Consider the following 19153-nt stretch of genomic DNA (forward strand, 5'->3'; position numbering starts at 1 on the left):
GCCTGCCAGGGCCTGGCCATGCCCCCTCCTCCGCTCACCCTCCCTGTGGAATTCAACTGCTCTAGCACCCCGGGCTTCTGGCTTGACTCACTGCAGGCATGTGCTGGATGTCTATCCGTTTACAAACCAGTTCACTCTCTGCAGGTTAGACTAACTTGCAAACACTGAATCAATTCAGGTTCAGGTTTTTTGAATGTCTGTCCCTAGTTCAGATGTAGGTGTCTGTTTTCTTGAGGGATGCCTTCTATGTCCTTATAGCATTTTCTCTGGCAACTGTGAGATTTCAGGCTGCAACTAAGCTAGGAATAGGGCACTTGTTTTGGAAGCTGAGAGTTGGGCATCTGCATACAATGTCCCCTCCAGAGAAGTCAGTGCTTGTGGCTCACAGAGACTATGCTGGTAACATTAGCTTCAGTGATGCTGGCGTTTGTGCAACGAACATTTGATGCAAAGGATTTTTTGGAAGCATTGTTGGTGATAGTGGTAAGATTAATCACAAAGTTAACGGTATTGTTTTTTTTTATGACAATTCAACTGAAGACTTCAAAAAAGAATATGGATTGATGGGTCTGGTGTGATCGAGAATCTATTTAAACTGCTCTATGGAACACTGCCATCCTTACAAGTCAATCCCAGAATTTGGACATTAGGATTTAGTTATTTCAATTTGATCTGGTATTCCCCCAAGAAACTTAGCTTTCTAATGACTTAGTGTTTTATTTGTCAGGCTTTCAGTCCCTTTTCAATGTAGCATTCAGAGTAAAACCAGTCAGACTGTCAAGTGTTCTGGCCATTCTTGAATCTACTAAATTAAAGCAAATTAATACCTGGCAAACCTCTCCTTACAACAGTACAGTATTAGTTTTCTGCATGCAGCCTTTGTACTAGCCCTGTTTATTTCTCCCTTGGAACTCCACTATCTATAATGATTTTTGTGGACAGAGCTTCCTCATTTATCTATGTATAGAAAATTTCCATCTGAAGTGGTTTAATTCTTCCTTCAACTTGGTTAGTGGGATGATACCTCCACTCTTTCCCATATATTCTAAGTACAAACATGAGAAATGCATCAGGTGTAGTTTTATAAGGATTCTTGTTGGAGGTCTTGAAGTACAGAGGTTGCAATGATTGTGAGGGTCATTTTACAATCTCTTTTTGTAGTGGGAGAAATGTGCTTGATTATATGGCCATTGCAATATTGTTTCTCTAATTTCTTACTGGTGGTCTTTACTCAGACAGCAATCACCAATCCCTGCAAGTACATTTCTACTCTCCAGAAGCTTTATTCTGGAGGGATTTGGGGAGATTGTGTCTTATTCAGGATTTTTGAAAACTCAAAGTGAATTAAGTGGAATCCTTTAGCTAAGTCTAAAAAATAACAGAGCATCCAGCAATCTGTTGGTTTTTAAGAACCAATTTTGTACCTTGATGATCCAGAGTAAATCTACATGCTGTTTATTAAGATAATTTAAAAAATCCAGACTAAAAAGGGGTATTTATGATCTTTTAAAGAATAAAAAAATATATACAATTTTAGTTCCTTCAGTTGTAAGAAATGGCTTTGTATTATGCCAAGAACTCTTTGATATAATGGCTCCCCTGATTCAATTAAGACAGTAGATATTCTAAAAAGGAATATTTAAAAACAGTGAATAAGAAATGCTATACTGTGATAAGACCTTTTGGAAGGCATTTTAACTTTTGGAACCAGAGAAAAAATAGTCTCTTACTTGGAAGCTGGTAGCAATACACTATGGTGAGATTAAGGTAAATACCAAAGTCCTTATCTCTAGGCATGCTGGGGAAAGAGAACTTTTCCTGACATTTATAATGTTATTTCATCTTTCAGGAAGTAAGGATAAAATTAATTGTGTTAGCAAAATGATTTACTAATAAAAAGTCCAGAGAAATGATAATGTGATCCTGGGATTTATTGCCCAATTAGCATCTTAGATGTGGCTTTTAAAATCTATCCTAAATATTTCTGAGGGAGATAACAGGAATTGTTAACTATACTCGCAAACAAAAAAGCCAGTTTCAGGAATGGCTGTACTGCTACTACTGTTTTGTCCTCTCATTTGATTTGTAGGCAATAGCTGCTCAAGAGGGGAAAATATTATATGGTCTTTGATCTGCAATGCTTTTTTTACTCTATCAGATAGTCTCCAGGACTAACTAGCAAGAACTACTATAGATTTTGGACAACTTTTTTTTTTAACCCTCTATAGTCAAACAGTGGCCAAGATCAGGAAAGGGTAGAAAGAAATAAGGATGTTCAGTTCACCTGTCACAAACAATGTCTATCCAGGCCCCACTCCTTTTTAACTTCTATATGGAGAAAGTGCTTAGTTTAGATGGGCGGCAGTTTTTCTTTTCACAGCTGAAACAGTTTCACTGTCCAAGCTCCTCTAGCCCTGGAGTCGATTAAAATATTTTTCCTACGAGGTGTGCTTAAGGGTTAGTTGTCAGACAATTTAAATAATTTCCCTTGGCCATGGGCTAAGGCAGTATAAACTGAAGACTGATAGTTATATGGAACAGGTCAGGTCCCTCCCACGGGATAAACATGTTGTGACAGAGAGAAGTGCCTTCCTTCCTATATGGACAGTGCTTTGTTTCCTTTCTATCCTCAGGCACAATTTAATCCCATTGGCTTCTGAGAGTTTTCAGGGCTAACAGAAGCGTCCCCTTGCGGTACAGTGCAGACATTTGAAAGAGTTTATGCTTATGCTCCCATTGTACCCCAACAGCTCCTGCCGGGGTACAGATTGGGAATGCATTGACCGGCTAAAGCTCAATACCCAAACACTTACTGTATTTAAACAAATATAAGATGAGGTCTGCCCCCATCAGCATGGGGGAAAAAAAGCCTTGAACCTTATATTCACATACAAAGCAGAGGGGGAGCTGTGGGTCTAACTCTGGCCTTGAGCCCGGATCAGGGCCAGAGTCAGACTCACAATCAGGCCCTCTCAGAGGTCAAGAGAGGCCCGGGCCACATTTTTTGAGGCTCAAAATACAATGCAGTAATTTGTAATAAATGTTCCTTTTTTATTTAACAACTGCTTTTCTAGCTTTTTTCTTCTTCTTTCAATCCTGTCAGTGTATTTCTGTGTCTGTATGTATAACCTCATTTGGAGATAACGTCCAAAGTCTAAATTTGAGGCCTTCCGTGAATGAGAGGCCCGGGCCAAATGGCCCTCCTGGCCCCCCTGTGACAGGCCCTGCTCACAACCACTTCCTGATGCCCCCAGCCACTGCTTCAGGCTGATGTAGCAGTGGGGAGGAGGGGATTCAGGAAACCCTCCAGTACTTAGATTCTTTACCTAGAAAACTATACAACTCTGTACGCTTTTCATATACAGCATTTAAGTATTGCAGGGCCATCTTGTAGTCAAGTAAATATAGTCTAAAGGCCGCGGCACCAAAATCCCCTGGACCCTGGGCAGGTCTGGACCGGACCGGGCTGGGCAGCGCCAGCACAGCCCTCGCTGGCACGCTGAGGCCGAGGGCCACGCCGAGGCCGAGGGCCACGCCCAGCAGGCCCTGGACCCCAGGTCAGCAGCAGGTCACGCTCCAGCAGTCCCGTGGGGCCCGTCTGAGCCCACGACCAGGTGAAGTAACTTGCCTGAGCACCCCAGTGTTGCCAGGTCTTAAATATGAAGTTATCCTATTCGAACCTCAAAATTATCATATTTGCTGAAAAACTACTGTACACTGAAAAATATGCAAACAAGTCTTATTTACTTTCTATTGTTCAGTGTTGATGCCAGTGAGTGAGAACCGGGTCATTGAAGCAGCAGCCTTTATTTGGAGGCATGCAGTCATAAGGTCGTGTTGACAGCAAGCCCAAATGTCAGCAAAGACTCCCTGAGAGTTTTGCCCGCGCTGCATCCAGGAGCTGCCTCAAGCTTCAGTGTACATTTGGGACACGTTCACTTTTATGGATCGCATATCGTGCAAGGGTTAACATGATCACACAAATACGGTAATTACCGCGCCCGACACCACCGCTGCCCCCCCGCGCGCCGCGCCCAAGGGCTCCCAGCCTGCCCGCCCCTCCGTTTCCACGGAAACACGGTTGCCCCGCCCACTCCTACGGGACCCCACCTAGAGTGAGAGGGGCTGGTGGCCCCCTGCGCCAGGACCTTCTAGCTCGGCTACTACCTCTATGGTTCTTCCGGTAGAGCGCCGCGGGCGGAGGGGCGGGGCGGGGCTTATGTAGATCTCGTCGCTAGGGGGCATGTCCGCGCCGGGTTCTCGAGGGGCGTGTAACTAAGGGGCGGGGCTATCGGGAAAGTTCCAGAGCGGGGGGAGGGGAGGAGCGAGGGCGGAGCAGCCGTGCGGCTGAGTCAGTGCGGCGAGCGCGCCCCCTCCCTCGCTCCCGTACCCCGGCGGAGCCAGCGCGTGCTGCGCCGAGCCGGGCCGCGCCACTCCGAGACATGGCGTCGGCGCGGGAGGAGGTGAGTGGCGAGCCGGGCACGGGGAGCCGGTGGCAGCAGCGCCTGGGGGTCTGGCCGGCGGGGCGGGGCGGGGCGGGGCGGGGCGGAGAGGCAGCGGGGGACACGGCGTCCCATGGCCCTCGGGGAGCCAGCGGGCGCCGCCCCGTGAACCGGTGCCGGGTGGCGCTGTTTGCCCCTTGGGACTTCGTGGGCGAAAGGTCTCCGCCACCGCCGGAAGCTATAAGCCGCGCCCAGAAAGGGCGGCCGCAGGGGAAGCGGCAGCTGGCCCCTCGGGCCAGTCATAACAGCGCGGGGCGGGCGCGGGGCCGAGGTCAGTCCGTCACGGGGGCGGGGCGGGGCGGGGAGCGGAGCGCGCCCGGACAGCCCTGGGCACCGCCAGGGCTACTGGCCGTCTGTCACCTGGGCCTGAGCCCCGACTAACCTATTGGCCTCCCCCACCCCGGGAGGCTGCAAAACAGGTGACAGTTGATTACTGGGGACAAATAACAAAAATAGGGATGGGGGTGCTGGTCAGACTAGTGCGCTGAGGGGAGGGACGAGTCTGAGGAGTTGGTGGGCGCTGCCCAGTGAAATGCTGTCTGTGTGTGACGCAGGAAACTGGGCAGGATGAACTCATGGGCTGACCCAGTACGCGGCAGTTCTTGCACGTTCCTGTGTTCGCTGCTGGGGCCGTGTAGGTCACGCCTGTGGGAAACGGCTGGCTGAGGCAACTGCTCACTGAATTTCATGTTGGGGGCTACTTTGCTGGTTTCAAAAAGACTGCAGAGCTGTGGTGCTGAGCATGGTGCTGATGGCGCTCTCGGTGATCCCACTACTGAGAGCTCTGGGCAGCTACTTCTGCTAGCAAGATCAGGGCCGGCATCCTTGGAACGAATAGCCCAGAGATAAAAACCAAAGTCAGAGGGTGTTCAGAGCGGCTTGACTATGAAACTGGCACGTGTAGGAAATTAAAAAAAAAAAAACCCAACAAGTTACCTGCCTCTATCTGTCAGGTTCTAGAAAAAAATGTGAAACTGAGTTATATACTTCATGGTCATTTTAATGTGTAAGGTTAAGTTTGAATGTGTAGCTGTGGAGTGCATCACCAATCTTAATGTAATGTACTATGTTACTTAGCTTTATTAACTCTTGTGATCTGGTGCTAGCATACGCCTTAACTTTTACACTTAGAAAACATTCACACCCTGTCTTAGAGCATGTTTACCAGCATAATTATACTAACATAGATCCATCCCTGTGTAAGTTCTCCTGTGTAGAACACCCCCCCCCCCAATAATCACAAAGTCATCAACAAAGTTGCTTTCTCAGGAGGAAAATAATAAAGATGGATACTGTCACAAGGCAGATTTCTCTTCCAATTGGTGGGAAAAGGAAAATTCTGCAATATTTTTTTTTCATAGAAGTGGAATTCAAAGGTGAGCAATACCCACTAGCATAATAAAGTTACAATATACCTCAGGAACTGGCCTGGGACCAATATGGTGAACAAGAAGGGGGAGAAAACTTTCCAGAGCATCTGGCTTAACAATTGTTTATGTATCCGTCTTTCTTGTGCAACGTGTTTGGGGGAAAAAACACAAAATTCTAGAAGGCAGGAGAGCTTGGGCTCCCTGACTTCAGAAATTGGATTTCCAGACCTAGGAGATCAATGTTTGTCAAGGCCTGAGAGAGAGAGAGTTATTATTAACTTATTAACAAGATTGCTAATTTAGAATTACATAGGTAAATAAACTAGAACAGTATGAAGTTTGATTATCAGATGTTTTAGGCGTCTACCACCATGCAAACAATTAACATAAAGCAATACTAGGACCAAGCAATAGAAGCTGGACAACACTGCTGTAAAGGGTGGAAACAGATGTCACCTGATGTCTCATTTGCACTGCCATAAAATTTTTTATGGCAGCACAAATGCTGAGCAATCAAGTGTTGATCACATTGCCTCTTGTGTCCGCCACCAAGGGCAGGAAAAGGGGCAACATTTGTTTCATCCAGTGAAACGGATCAGCTGTGCCATGACAAGTTTCTTGAAGTTATTACATATGATTCTCTTAGGCCAGAGTAATTGGACTTGCAAAGGCAAAACATACATAAAGCATTGCTCAGCTAAAAACTAAAATATGGCCTTATGAGGTCTTGCTAGACAAAAATGCTAACTCAACAAGATACTTTTCATTTTTTTTTGTTAAAGGACACAGAAAAATATCACCCCTAAAATGAGTCCACCTCTCAGTTCTGCTACCCTGGGAATAAGGGAGTGAAACTAGTCCAAGTATTAGTAGCAGGTCTGTATTCTCCAGCTGCTTTTGTGAGTTCAGCAAAACTCAGGTCCACATGGTAACCTAAATTTATATTTAGAGCTGCTTTAGAGGCTGCTGGGTATGCAGGCGCTTTATTTCTTTTGGACACTCAATGAGTGAAGGGGCTCAACAGTTTGCCTCAGGTGAAGTAGCATGTAATCCAGTGCACATATATGGTCTTTTATTCTTAAACCCAGCTGCAGAAAGACTTGGAAGAGGTTAAAGAGCTGTTGAACAAAGCCACAAGAAAAAGAATTCAGGATGTCCTGATGGCAGAAAAGCATAAGATAGAGACAGAAATCAAGAACCAGCCAGGACCCAAGCCCAAAAGTGATGCAGTAGAGGAAGAGAAACCACCAGCTGGAGGATATACTGTGAAAATCAACAATTACGGTAAGCTTGCACTTCCAACTTCCTGCTGAGAAAATACGTTTTAACAGAGCTGAGGGCACTGTTAGTGCCAACCAGTGGTTAATGAGTTATAATTGTGTAATCATGAAGGTGACAGAGGGAGGTCGTGCTCAGTTTGTGTGTGTTTGCATCTTTTAAAATATAGGGGTAATAACTGCCCAGTATGGAACATGATGTTTTAAATGTGGGATGTTTAGAAGAGGGGAGGACAGAGTTTCTGGAATTCCTCATCTCTCTTCCTAGCCCCAAGCAAAATAAGCCCACCCCTTTAGGAGGGGGCAGGATATGTTACACAGCGGTTGCTCCTGTGAAGCATTGAGATCCTCTCCTGAATTACAGTAAACGTTTTGTTAACCGGTATCTTACAAGTCGGCATGCTATACTAACCGGCATGCCGGCTTGTAAGATAAAGTGAAACTGGAAGTGCCTGCCGTGGCATTTTTGGTTTCTCCGACCTCCGTGGCTCAGGGCAAAGCAGCTTGCACTGCTGAGCCCCCACAGCCCAGGGGCATAACAGACTGCGGGGTCTGCCCCACAGGTCCTCAGGGCCTGCGGGAGTGGTGGTGATGCTGCGGGAGGGACGCCCCAGACGTGGCAGGAGAATCTGTGGCCAGGGCCGCTCAATTAACGGGCATATTTTTGTTATCCAGCATCCCCCATTCCCAGGGGATGCAGGATAACAGAGCTTTTACTGTACCTGTAGCCAAAGCATGGGGTGGGTAAAGTTAAGCACCCCCAAATTCTACTCCCTATTAATGCAGGGAATTACTGCTTTCTGACCTGCCCAACCATAAGTACCCCTTCCCCAGTACTTGACAAGAATTGAGGGAACATGTGCAGTTCAGCTGCAGTTTAGGCAAAAGGAACAGAGTACCCAAAATGCTAGTCTTGGGGAAAGGACAACTGGGGGCCACTAATACGCAATCTCAGTTTAACAGGGTACTGCAGGAGTGGGTCTTTGAAGCAGCCAGGTAGACTAGTCAAACCAGCCACCCAGCTCTGATCCTCTCCATCCTTTCCTGCTCAGTCAGGCAGAGCTGCCCTGGTTCTCTGAGAAGAACCAGAGAAACCAAAGAACTTAGCTGATAATTGCATTCCTAACCTTGTTGCTTCTGTTCCATTTATGCTCCGCATGGTGTCTTTCCCCAGCTATCTGAAGATAGTTGCAGCAGAGCATTATCTATGGTGGAATACTGTACTTGCTTCAGGGAAAGCGGGTCATGAGCTGGTGGAAGAAGGCTGAAAGAAACCTACCTGTCCTTTTCTCTTGCAGGTTGGGACCAGTCAGATAGATTTGTGAAGATTTACATCACTTTAAATGATGTTCACAAGCTCCCAGCTGAGAATGTGCAAGTGCATTTCTCAGAGAGGTGAGTCCAGACTTTTGCTGTGCCAGCCAGAAAGCACATTTGGAAAAGCTGCATCTCAGATGAAGGGGCCTGTTTTGTTGAACACTCCTCTGGGTCAAAATCTAAAATGGTCTATTGTCTTTAGTACATACTGGTATGTATGTGTATATTTCTTCTCAGAGAATCTCAAAACATTTTACAAATTCTAATTAAGACTCATGACACTTGGTTGGGGTTCTGAAACAGAGCTGTTATTTGTCCAGGTTCTGCAAGAAGTTGGTGCGACACAGCTGTAAGAAAGAACCCTGAACGGGACTATTATTTTCTTATACCTTCTAGATGATTATTTTTCCAAGGATTTGTACAATCTTGTAGCAAGCTGGAGATGAGGAAATCCCAGGAAAAACAAATATTCTCCTCTCTCTATTGTTTAAATGTCATTTTACATATTGCGTATGATGATGGGGGCATACAGATGTACTCTTTCTCCATTCTAGGTCATTTGATTTGTTGGTGAAACATCTGAATGGGCGGAATTACTCCATGACATTCAACAACCTGCTGAAACCCATTTCTGTGGATGGCAGTTCTAGAAAGGTATTTGTTTAGATCAGGGTGATCTACCTCCAGCCCATGGAACCACGACATCCAGCATGTAGGGCTCGCCCATGGATTTAGGGAAGTTTGGCAGCAGGGAGCGGTGGAAGCTTCATAGTTAGCTACAGTTTCACCTGGGCCATTGCAGCGAAGGGGGATCAGGATCATCCCCCACATTGCATGTCCAGATTGGGCCAGGCTGCTGTCCTTCCTCTCACTTGTTTGGATTGGGGCTGCTCCACTGTCCCTCCCATGCATCTGGATCAGGGCTGGACTGCTACCCTCCCCTCCCCCAGGCACACATCTGGATCAGAGCCATTCTTCCCTCCTTTCCCCTGCACAGATTGGAATTGGGACCGCCCCCCCCCCCCCCATGCATCTGGATCAGAGATGTTCTGTCTCTCCCTCCCCCATGCACATATGGATTGGGGTCACTTTGTCCGTCTGTTCCTTCCCTTGCATCCAAATTGGAGCCACCCTGCCATCATCACTGCCCCCAGGCAGATGGATCAATGTTGGGTTGCGCAACCCCCCGCAGCCAGATCTGGCCCATCGACGATATCCAGTCCACAGAGGGACCTGGCACTGCCCATCCAGCCCACAGGGTGAAAAGTCTGGGCATTACTGAATTAGACCCCTTCCTCATCTGAGACTTTGTTTCGTGGCTCAGCAGAATTCTTGTTCAGCCTTACAGAATCACTTTAACCATAAACCATCTTGCTTGTTCTCATCATGACTTCACATGTTCTGTGGCTGCAGAATACAGAACATTAAGGATGTTGTCTAGTGTAATTTTCAAGGAAAATCAGTGGGAATTAAGTGCCTAACCTGCATTAGTGCTTTTGAAAATTCCATTAGAAACCTGCTTTCATCTTTAGGCTTCTGAATCCCTTTAAAAATTTTCGCCCCAAGTATCTAGTCCTCACATTTCGAAAAATAAATCTTGGCTTGCTTGGGAAGATTACATAGAAACATTCAGTTTTAGCAAAAGAAAAGTTATAGAAAAAAGAGAGCAGTACAAATGTTCAGTCTTCATCTGCCCCTTCTTCCCTGTTCCTTGTGACCAAGGTGATCCCAGTCTGGGGAAAGCATGGGCTGCTCCAGTTGTTCTGTTCCCAAAGGATTATAGAATTAGAGCAAAACCTCCTGCCTACTTCTCACACCAGGAACTCTGGTGTGGCAAATAGGCTAGGGGTTGCGTTGCTCCAGTGCCTGGCAGCCAAGCAGAGGGAGCTGTGCAGCAAAGTCCCTGCAAACTTCTTATTTGGGGAAACAGCTGGCTCCCCTCCTGGTTTATGGGAGAGGTGGTAGCAGCTGTACCCTGCGTGTTCTCCAGGCTGGGGTGACTGGTCTCTGGAAGGCACAGGAGCCTTTATCCTGCCTCTGCTCTTCCTGATCTCCAAGAAGAGTTAACTGGGGGAAAGTATGCAGGCATTCTTTCTCCCAGGAGAAACTAGCCTTGGGGGTGATTTCTATCTATTGTAGTTGGGTTATTTTTCCCCAAGTGGCCTATTTATGCTCTGAAATAAAAAGTTTAAACATCTGCATACTTCTGGTTTCTGCCAGGAATGGTGATTTTCTTAATAGAAACTGAATGCCTGTACATGGCTTAAGTTTGTATACAGCCTGAAAAAATAGCTGGAGCCATACCTGCCCAATTCATCTGAATGGTCTGCTTCATTTGAAACTTAAGGATGACAACTTCATTACCTATTTCAGTACTGATTATTTTAATGTATAGCTAATGTGTCTATCTACAAACTCAGACCAATACCATGGTAAGTGCCAAATGCCTTTCATGCCCCCTACACACCTGCCAATATGACATATATAACATATGGTACTGATTCATTATTAATGTGTTAAAAGTATAGGCAATGTAAATTAAATTGAATTTAACATTAAGTATATATCAAAGTGATAATGCAGTGATTGCTCCTTTTAATATTACATTTTTTAAATGGTGAGGTTTTAATTGAATTAATTTGGAGCTACAGCAGAATGTTCTGTTTGCTGCAGAATGCTGGGGTCTGGCTGCAGAATGTAGATCAAGGTTGCAGCTGAATTTGGGGGTCTTGCTTGTAGTGCCACAGAAAGAAGGCAGAAACTAACTTGTCATCCCTGGAAAAAATCAGTTCAAATAAGGTCCCTCCTGAATTCTCTAGTAGCTGTATTGAACTCTTAGGTCACTCATGCTCATCACAAAACAATGAAATAGCAAATTAGATACAGATTGGATTAAAAATGAGTTGGGGGCATGAACTAGAAGTACAGAGGTCTAGACAGGTGCATTGATAGCATTGGGTAACTTCATTTTTCTGTAATTTAAAACCAGAATTCACATATTCTTGAAAATGGCATTTTTTGTCTTTTTGCACTGAGAAAAAAAGTGCAGTGATGGGCTGGCAGAATCCACAGGCTGGGTTGCAACATATGATGTTGTGAGCATAAGCTGTGCAGGTGGATACCCACAAGTAACTGGTGCTGATGGTTTTGAAAGAAAGGGTTAGAGGGTTGTTTCTCTTGCATTGCTGATTTGTCTGAGATGGCACTTAGAAAAGTTCATGCTAACCCAGGGGTTCTCAAATATTTTTTTAGATTTGAGACTCCCCTCCTGGTTTCTGTAACTTTTCTGAATTTAACAGCACCCTAATCTAGTGGGGAGGAGCAAGCTCTTACCTCCTCACGCAGATCCGTAAAAGGATCTTGCAGCACCCAATCACTGGGAATCACTGGTCTCGATCTAATGTCCAGAACTGAAAATAGCTGGGGAAAAAGACCTTAGAATTCATGAGTTCTCAAATTCCTTTGAGCTGGATGAGTGTGATGTAATGGTATTATGTGCCGATTTCCCTGCTTTCTCCCTTTCCCCAAAGCGATTCAGAATTGTTTCTCCTCTGTATTTGTCACAAATATACATAAACTATGCAAAAGTAACCCACCTATATTGCTTCACCATAGTTGGGTTATGGCTTAGACTTGGTCAGTCTCCTTTTGGTGAGCCTGCTGCCTGCTGAGTTTGGATTCAAGTTTTGGATCTCATAGGCTCGTAAACCCACTGAATCTGAATAGTTTCCAGGTAGTGTCCTTGCCTTTAGGGCTAAGGATAGACGGTCAAAAAGCCCAAGGCTGAATTAGTTCAGTCTTTGCAGGTTAGTGTAAGCTGAATAGATTGAACCGATAAGCAAGTGAACAGACACTTGCTTTTGATTCCGGAAACGTAGCCACTTGCCTGCAGTGGCCCAGGTCAGAAGCCAGGGGGCACTAGAGAATGCCTCCCTGCTCAGCTGGAGGATACAGCTTGGGCCAAGGCTAGTCCATCCACCCTACAAGGGGAGGGGGAGTGAGGTAGGGGTTGCAGGGAGGTGCAAAGCATTATGCGATGCTGGAGGACTGTGGGTTAATTTGAATCTGGAGAGGGTCTGGAACAGAAGTTCAATAAACTGATTTAACCTAAATCAGTTAAGTCTGATACGGCATCCATCCAGGTTTATCTTAAACTGGTTTCAACAGTTTTGAAAGTGGCTTACGTGCACTGAACTTCTGTTGTGTTACAGATTTGAACTGGTTTCCAATCACTTATACCAGTTTGTGTGTAATTTTTGTCCCTAGCCCCAGAGCCCCAATGGAGTGTATGTGCTGACTTGTTCCCCTTTGTAGAAGTGGGACTCTGCAGTGTAGCTGCCATATGCCTTGAACAGTTCAAACTCTGACTCATCCTCTAAATCTCCCCAGGACTTTCAGCACGTTGTTTCGTAGAGCTCTAATCACACTCAGGTTTTGAGTTTAACCCATCAGAGATAAATAACCAATACATTAAAGAACCCAGAAGCTTTGCATATTAACTTTAACACACATAACACACTTTACTTATTGGGAAAGAAGAGACTTACACCTCCATACAAAACCCTTCCTGGCTGTGTCCTCAGGACTCCAAAACTCCACAGACCAGGGAGGAGCTAGGGAATGAACCAAGCTAAAAAGCACAGCCTCCCCATCCATCAGCAGCCTGGAGTGCAGGGGCAACTGTTAAGTGGGCTTCCAGAGAGGCAGCAGTGGGAGTGCCCAGATGAGCAGTTGTGGGTGCTGGGTTGGGGAAGAAGTGAGCACTTATCCTCTTGCATGGGAGCCAGGTGCAACAGCACCCTTTAAAAGATCTCGTGCCACCCCATGTAAGGATCACTAACTGCTTTTTCCAGATTTCGATTGGTGTATGTTGTTTGCAAACCACCAGGGAGAAAAAGTTAGAATTGATTGGTCTGGCTCCTTTGAAAAGGTAAAAATAGAGGTCATTTATTAGACAGGACTGGATGCTTTCAGCATGCCAAATACCTTGGACCAGTGTGTTCCTACAATGATGAGTGTTCTAGAATTTGTAAAGAGTATTTTTGTTTCCATTTTTTTAATTGAGTGCTGTTCCACCTAATTGTGCCTCTCTTTAAATGATGCAAAACAAATTATCCTTTGTACCCCCAAGGTCAGTGCTTAATACAAATTTAAAAATATGTACTAGCTAGAAAAAGTTAGCTTAAACATAAAACATTTCAGGAAGTTAGGAGCATCCAGAACCAGGAGCTTATAACAAACTGTTCTGTTACCCAAATTGTTGTGGATGCAACCTGCATCTGCTATAAATACCTTTAATTCATTTCTTGCCCTTTAACTTAAATCTACTTTCTTTTTGCAGATCAAGACAGACATGATCCTTGTGTTATGTAAGAAGAAACAGGAAGACAAATGGGAATGCCTTACTCGAGTGGAAAAAGAAAGCAAAGATAAAGAGTGAGTGTATCTATTCCACTACCTTCTATGGAAATTGCTTTTATATCACCCAAACAAGCTGGTTATGTACTATGTCATCTCCAAAATACAAAATGAGAAGTGTTGATCTAGGGAACTAGAGTTGCTAGAGTTGAGATGGAGATTTCTTACCTACTCAGGACTAGTACCATTTGAATGAATTTGCTTTACATTGCTAAAGTTCTGTCACCCTTTATTGCTTTACTGTTGTTTAAGAATTTAGGTTGGAATCTGCATCAGCATCATGGATTTCACCAGGATATTCATATATGTTTACATACATACATATATGTATATAGCTCTTCCTATATGTCCTTCCCTTCTGGCTCTACCTTGAAGCCTTATGGCAAAGAACTAAAAAAAATTACCTGACGGCAGTCCCTCAGAACCTATCAACACCAATAAGATCATCTGAGGCTTCCTGTAGGGATTGGTCTTAACTACAAGACTTGAATTCAGAACAAAACTACCTTCCCCTCTGGAACCATCTGTAGAGGGAAATGACTTAATATACTGCTTAAGGGGTTGGGTTCATAGAATCATAAAAACTGAGGGTTGGAAGGGACCTCAGGAGGTCATCTAGTCCAGTGTTTCTCAACCTTCTAAGTAGCAAGTACCCCCTAACTTCTGAAAATTTTAATAAATACCCCAACACTCAATTTTCCAGGGGATTTTATACTTAAAGACAAATGTGTGCCATATGTTGGAAGAAGGGCTGTGTATGTAAGATCGTGATAGGACAGATGTCTCATCTGGTGTGAGTAGGGTTGCCACCTTTTACACCAGGGGTGCACAGCTCAAGTATGTACCTGGGCTAGAGGTGATGTTGGCCAAAGCTAGGAGGACTGAACCTAGTGCCGTGCAACACACCAAATTGTTACTGGAGAATTTAGCACCAATTTTTTTGCCATTGTTTTGAGAGGAAAAGAGAGGGTGAGAGAGAGAGGGAGGAAAAGAGGGCGAGAGAGAGTGTTGAGGTACCAGTGTACCCCCTGCCTGTCTCGTGTACCCCCAGGGGTACACGTACCACAGGTTGAGAAACTATGAAACTATGATCTAGTCTAACCCCCTGCTCAAAGCAGGACCATTCCCCACCCAGATGGATCCTTCCACCCAAGGCTTTGTTTAGCCAGGTCTTAGAAACCTCCAAGGATGGAGATTTCACTACCGCTTTGGATAACCTGTTCCAGTGCTTTACTACCCTCCTAGTGAGAACATATTTCCTAATATCCAACCTAAACTTCCCTTGCTGCAACTTGAGCCCATTGTTTTTTGTTCTGTCATCTGCCACCACTGAGAACAGTCTAGCTTCATTCTCTTTGGAACCACCCTTCAGGTAGTTGAAGGCTGTTATTAAATCCCTTCTCAAGTCTTTTCTTCTCTAGACTAAATAAGCCCAGTTCCCTCAGCTTCTCCTTCCCTCCTTAGAAGTCATGTGGCCCAGCCCCCTCACCATTTTTGTTGCCCTCTCCAATTTGTCCACATCGTTTCTGTAGTGGGCGGCTCAAAACTGGACACTACTCCAGGTGTGGCCTCACCAGTGTTTAGAGGGGAAGAATCATTTACCTTGATCTGTTGGCAATGCTTATATTAATGCAGCCTACGAAGAAACAGGTACTAGCATAAAAGCCTGTCAGAAATAGGCTACTTGTTACATGGTACCACATTTCTGTTACTGTGTCATTACCAACTTGAGCGGTTCTGCCTGTTTTTTCTATACAACGTGTAGCCATCAACATTTCCAAGTGTCTTCTCTCTAAACTCCTTTGGTATGTCTTCAGACACTGATGATTTTCTATGCACAGTGCATTTGGATTCAGTCTTCCACACGGTCCATGAATCATACATCTCGTCACAATGATCTTTGCTCAATAGACAATGCACTGTTGTATGACTGAATATTTGTTTTAAAGTTCTGGTAATGCTCATTGTTCTGATTCGTCATCAAATCCTGCAAATACTCTGAAAACGGTCTCCTTGGAGGCAGAATCACTTTACGCTTATGGCAATAACTCCGGAACTGGCCATCTGACCGTCTTTCAGCTTGGAAGTTTAAAGAGTTACAAAAGTGGCACACCACGTTCATCAATCCACAGCTATGTTCCTCAATCTCGTCTTCAGTGAATCTGTTGTTGTCTACTCTTTCAGCCTGTCTTCTATTGTCTCTGCGAACCCTTTGCCTTTCTATTGCATCTCTTCTACGACACCCTCTTTGCTCATTTGTTTCATTTTGTCCTACTCTTGCCATTCTTTCTGCATTCAATTGCTGTCTTTTCTTGACTTCACCTTGGTAAGGGTGTTATGGGTTAAAGTAAGGGTGTTAAAGGACAATTTTTGCTTGGATACTGAGAGTACACCATGACTAATTGAAATCAATCATTAAAAGTCCAGAAAAGTGAGCGCAAATATGGTTTTTTTTGAGCGTGAGAGATAGAATGACAAAGACACAAACAAAGCAAACTATTACAGAGGATTAGAAATAGCTACTGAAACTGTGTCTGCAGTGCAGTACTGCACCATTTAGGCAATCCTGCAAAGATTTGCACTGGCTCCCATGCAGTGTCAATCTATAAATCCCTAATATGTGCAGGACCAAGTCACTTTAGAAATCACCTAGTATGATTTTGCTGTCAGACTAGTGCTCAGCTTTCAGAGATGGGCTCCCCATGTGGAGAACTTAACTCCTTCCTGTCTTAGAGCATGGTTCAACCCATTACTTTAAACTAGCTGGCCAAAGAGTTTTGAAGGCAGGTTAAGGGGAGTAGCTCTTGGGTGGGTTTTCTCCATCCTATGTATTTCGGACATGTATGACTTTAGTGACAACTGTGGCACCAGAAAAAATTAATTTAGGTTCTTGTCACTTGACTACTTCAGCTGTGAAAAGTACTCAGTGAAACTTATCTTAAAAGAGCCAATCCAGTGGTGTCACAGACCTCTGTCTCTGTTTTAGGAAGGGGGACACCATGCAATTTTCACTTAAGAGGCTGGAAACAATCACTTGCACAGCTTTTGTAGCAAAAGTAAACATGGGTTGTGGCACTCCCTAGGTCTGGTAATAAATTGTTACATCTCCATGAAGTTTAAATGCTTATAACCCTAACTCTTACTACAAAGCTGTTCTCTTTAATGAGGGACAGCTCCAAGATTTTAGTTTATTCCACTAAACCTACTAGAGCTTTCACCTTGCTATTGTTTTTACGGGTTCTGAGTTTGTGTGATAGTGTGGGACTATATCCTGTCATTTCCTAAAACCAGAGGCAAAATCCTATATATCGCTGATCCTTTTGCAAAAGAATTGTTAAAGCATTTAAAATTTAGCAGAGAAATGACAAGTCTATTTCATACCCATCCCTTTTGTCTTACAGGAAGGCTGCATATGACACGTCAGACCCTGGTGAAGGGCTGATGAACCTTCTGAAAAAGATGTATTCAGAGGGGGATGATGACATGAAAAGAACCATTAATAAGGCCTGGGTTGAGAGTAGAGAAAAACAATCTAAAGGAGATATACCAATGGATATTTGATACTACTCCGAAGGGGGCCTTAATATGGATCTTCGTATGGGACTTTTGCTGTGCTGCAGAGGGCAGGTCTTATAAGTGCATTGTTTACACAACCTACTTCCAAGCAAAGACACTTAGCTGTTTTTGATTTCAGGTTGGAGAAATTATTTAAATAAAGTATGCTTAAAACCCATTTCCCTCAATCAAGTGGGACCCTCTTTCCTGAAGAGTACAGGGTATTTGTCTTTCCATGGCCTCCAAGAGCATTTCATTATTTTTTGTTCATCTGAGAAACTGACAACATGCAAACAATACAAAGGAAAATAAATGCAAGTTGTTGGTTAAAGTCAAAGTGTTTGCTGTTCTCTACTCTAGTTCCTAGCCCTCTTGTAACAGCTGCAGCCTACGTCATTTTTCTACATGCAGGAAGCAGGAGAAAATGTTTTCACATGCTCCAAAAGGACAGGTATGTCTACATTTATGATGAAAATTTAATGGTAGAAGAGGAACTGCTATCTTGCAACAAAACATCTGCTAGGTGAACTGAAAAACCGTTCTGATCTGTTGGTATTGACACTGTTTCAGGCTGAAGTGCAAGGGTAAGAGCTCTGAAGAAAGCCTGATTAGCACACGCTTCTTTATGGGCATAGACAGAAGTTACATTTGTCATGCGATCAGCCCTCTGAAAGTGCTCTACAGCCATGCTCTTCCAGAAGTGCACAGCTGCAGAGCGCTTTAAAAGTTCCTGATCACAGGACAAATGAACCCTCATGTAAGTGTTCAGATGTAGAAAGTCTAAAGTGGAGCACCTTCATTAACTTCTGTCTGATTGGGTGGCTGGGCTGCTAGCCAGTTCTGCCTCCTATGCTGTTTGCACAATGGGAGGGGAGGGAGCTCGAGATGGGGTTTACCTAGCCTGCACTGTAGTGGGGGCAGATGGATTGGAGCTCCCCTCCCCACCTCCGATGCAGCAAATGACAAATGTCTGTTGGGTCAAGAGGGTTGGTCTAACTCATGGCACTTTCTGTAAAGTGCCATGAATTAGACCAGGGAGCTGCATGTCTGTCAACACCATATGGTAGTACCTGTTGCTAGTCCAGAGACTGATTGTGTGTGCTTGGGAGAATTTGTGTACAAGAGACTTAACTAGTGGCTGCCTCTGGCTAGCAGTCTTTGATCTTATCAGTTACCCAGCAATGTAACTGTTGTTCCCTTCTCTCGCCTCCCAAATCCAGGAGGCTGAGCCACCACATGAAGAGCAAGATGCCAAACCAATTCCAGGCCTAGCAAAATAAAATGTAACTACCCTCTACCTTTTAGGTCTTGTAGAGAATGTACAGTACCAAACAATAAATGTTTAGATTGCTGTGACCATGACCCTAAAGGTGAGGCTATAGTAGCCTAATACATTGCTGACTTCTCCATTCAGGCCACAGAGCCCTATGTTGATTGACCTCAGGCTGGCGTCAATAAGGGGCTGCTCAGCTGCTTCTGGTATAAGGGATGGGGTGTTGTAGCCATGATGGTCTAGGAAATATATGAGAAGCAAGGTTGGGGGGGGGGGTGTTTGTGGTAACTGCATTGCTAGGAGTCCTAGAGAAAATCTTAAATTTGTACATGGGGGGAAAAGGACATAATGGGCCATCATTTAGTCAAGTGACAGTAGGCATATCAAAGGAGAAAGAGATAATTACAAACCCCTCCACCCTTTGTTCCCCACCTCAAATAA

At 44.6% G+C, this 19153-nt stretch overlaps 1 protein-coding gene across 1 annotated transcript; it reads left to right on the top strand.

Moving 5' to 3' along the window:
- The first annotated feature begins 4346 nt into the window (after positions 1–4346).
- On the top strand, positions 4347–17776 carry CACYBP (calcyclin binding protein). The gene is made up of 6 exons (XM_006272943.4): positions 4347–4463; positions 6961–7156; positions 8448–8544; positions 9021–9120; positions 13808–13902; positions 17286–17776. Exons 1-6 carry the CDS (start codon positions 4443–4445, stop codon positions 17443–17445), a joined length of 669 nt encoding a protein of 222 aa, XP_006273005.1. The 5' UTR covers positions 4347–4442; the 3' UTR covers positions 17446–17776.
- Positions 17777–19153: the final 1377 nt, after the last annotated feature.

The sequence above is a fragment of the Alligator mississippiensis genome, chromosome 5, assembly GCF_030867095.1.
Source record: "Alligator mississippiensis isolate rAllMis1 chromosome 5, rAllMis1, whole genome shotgun sequence".
Taxonomy (NCBI): domain Eukaryota; kingdom Metazoa; phylum Chordata; order Crocodylia; family Alligatoridae; genus Alligator; species Alligator mississippiensis.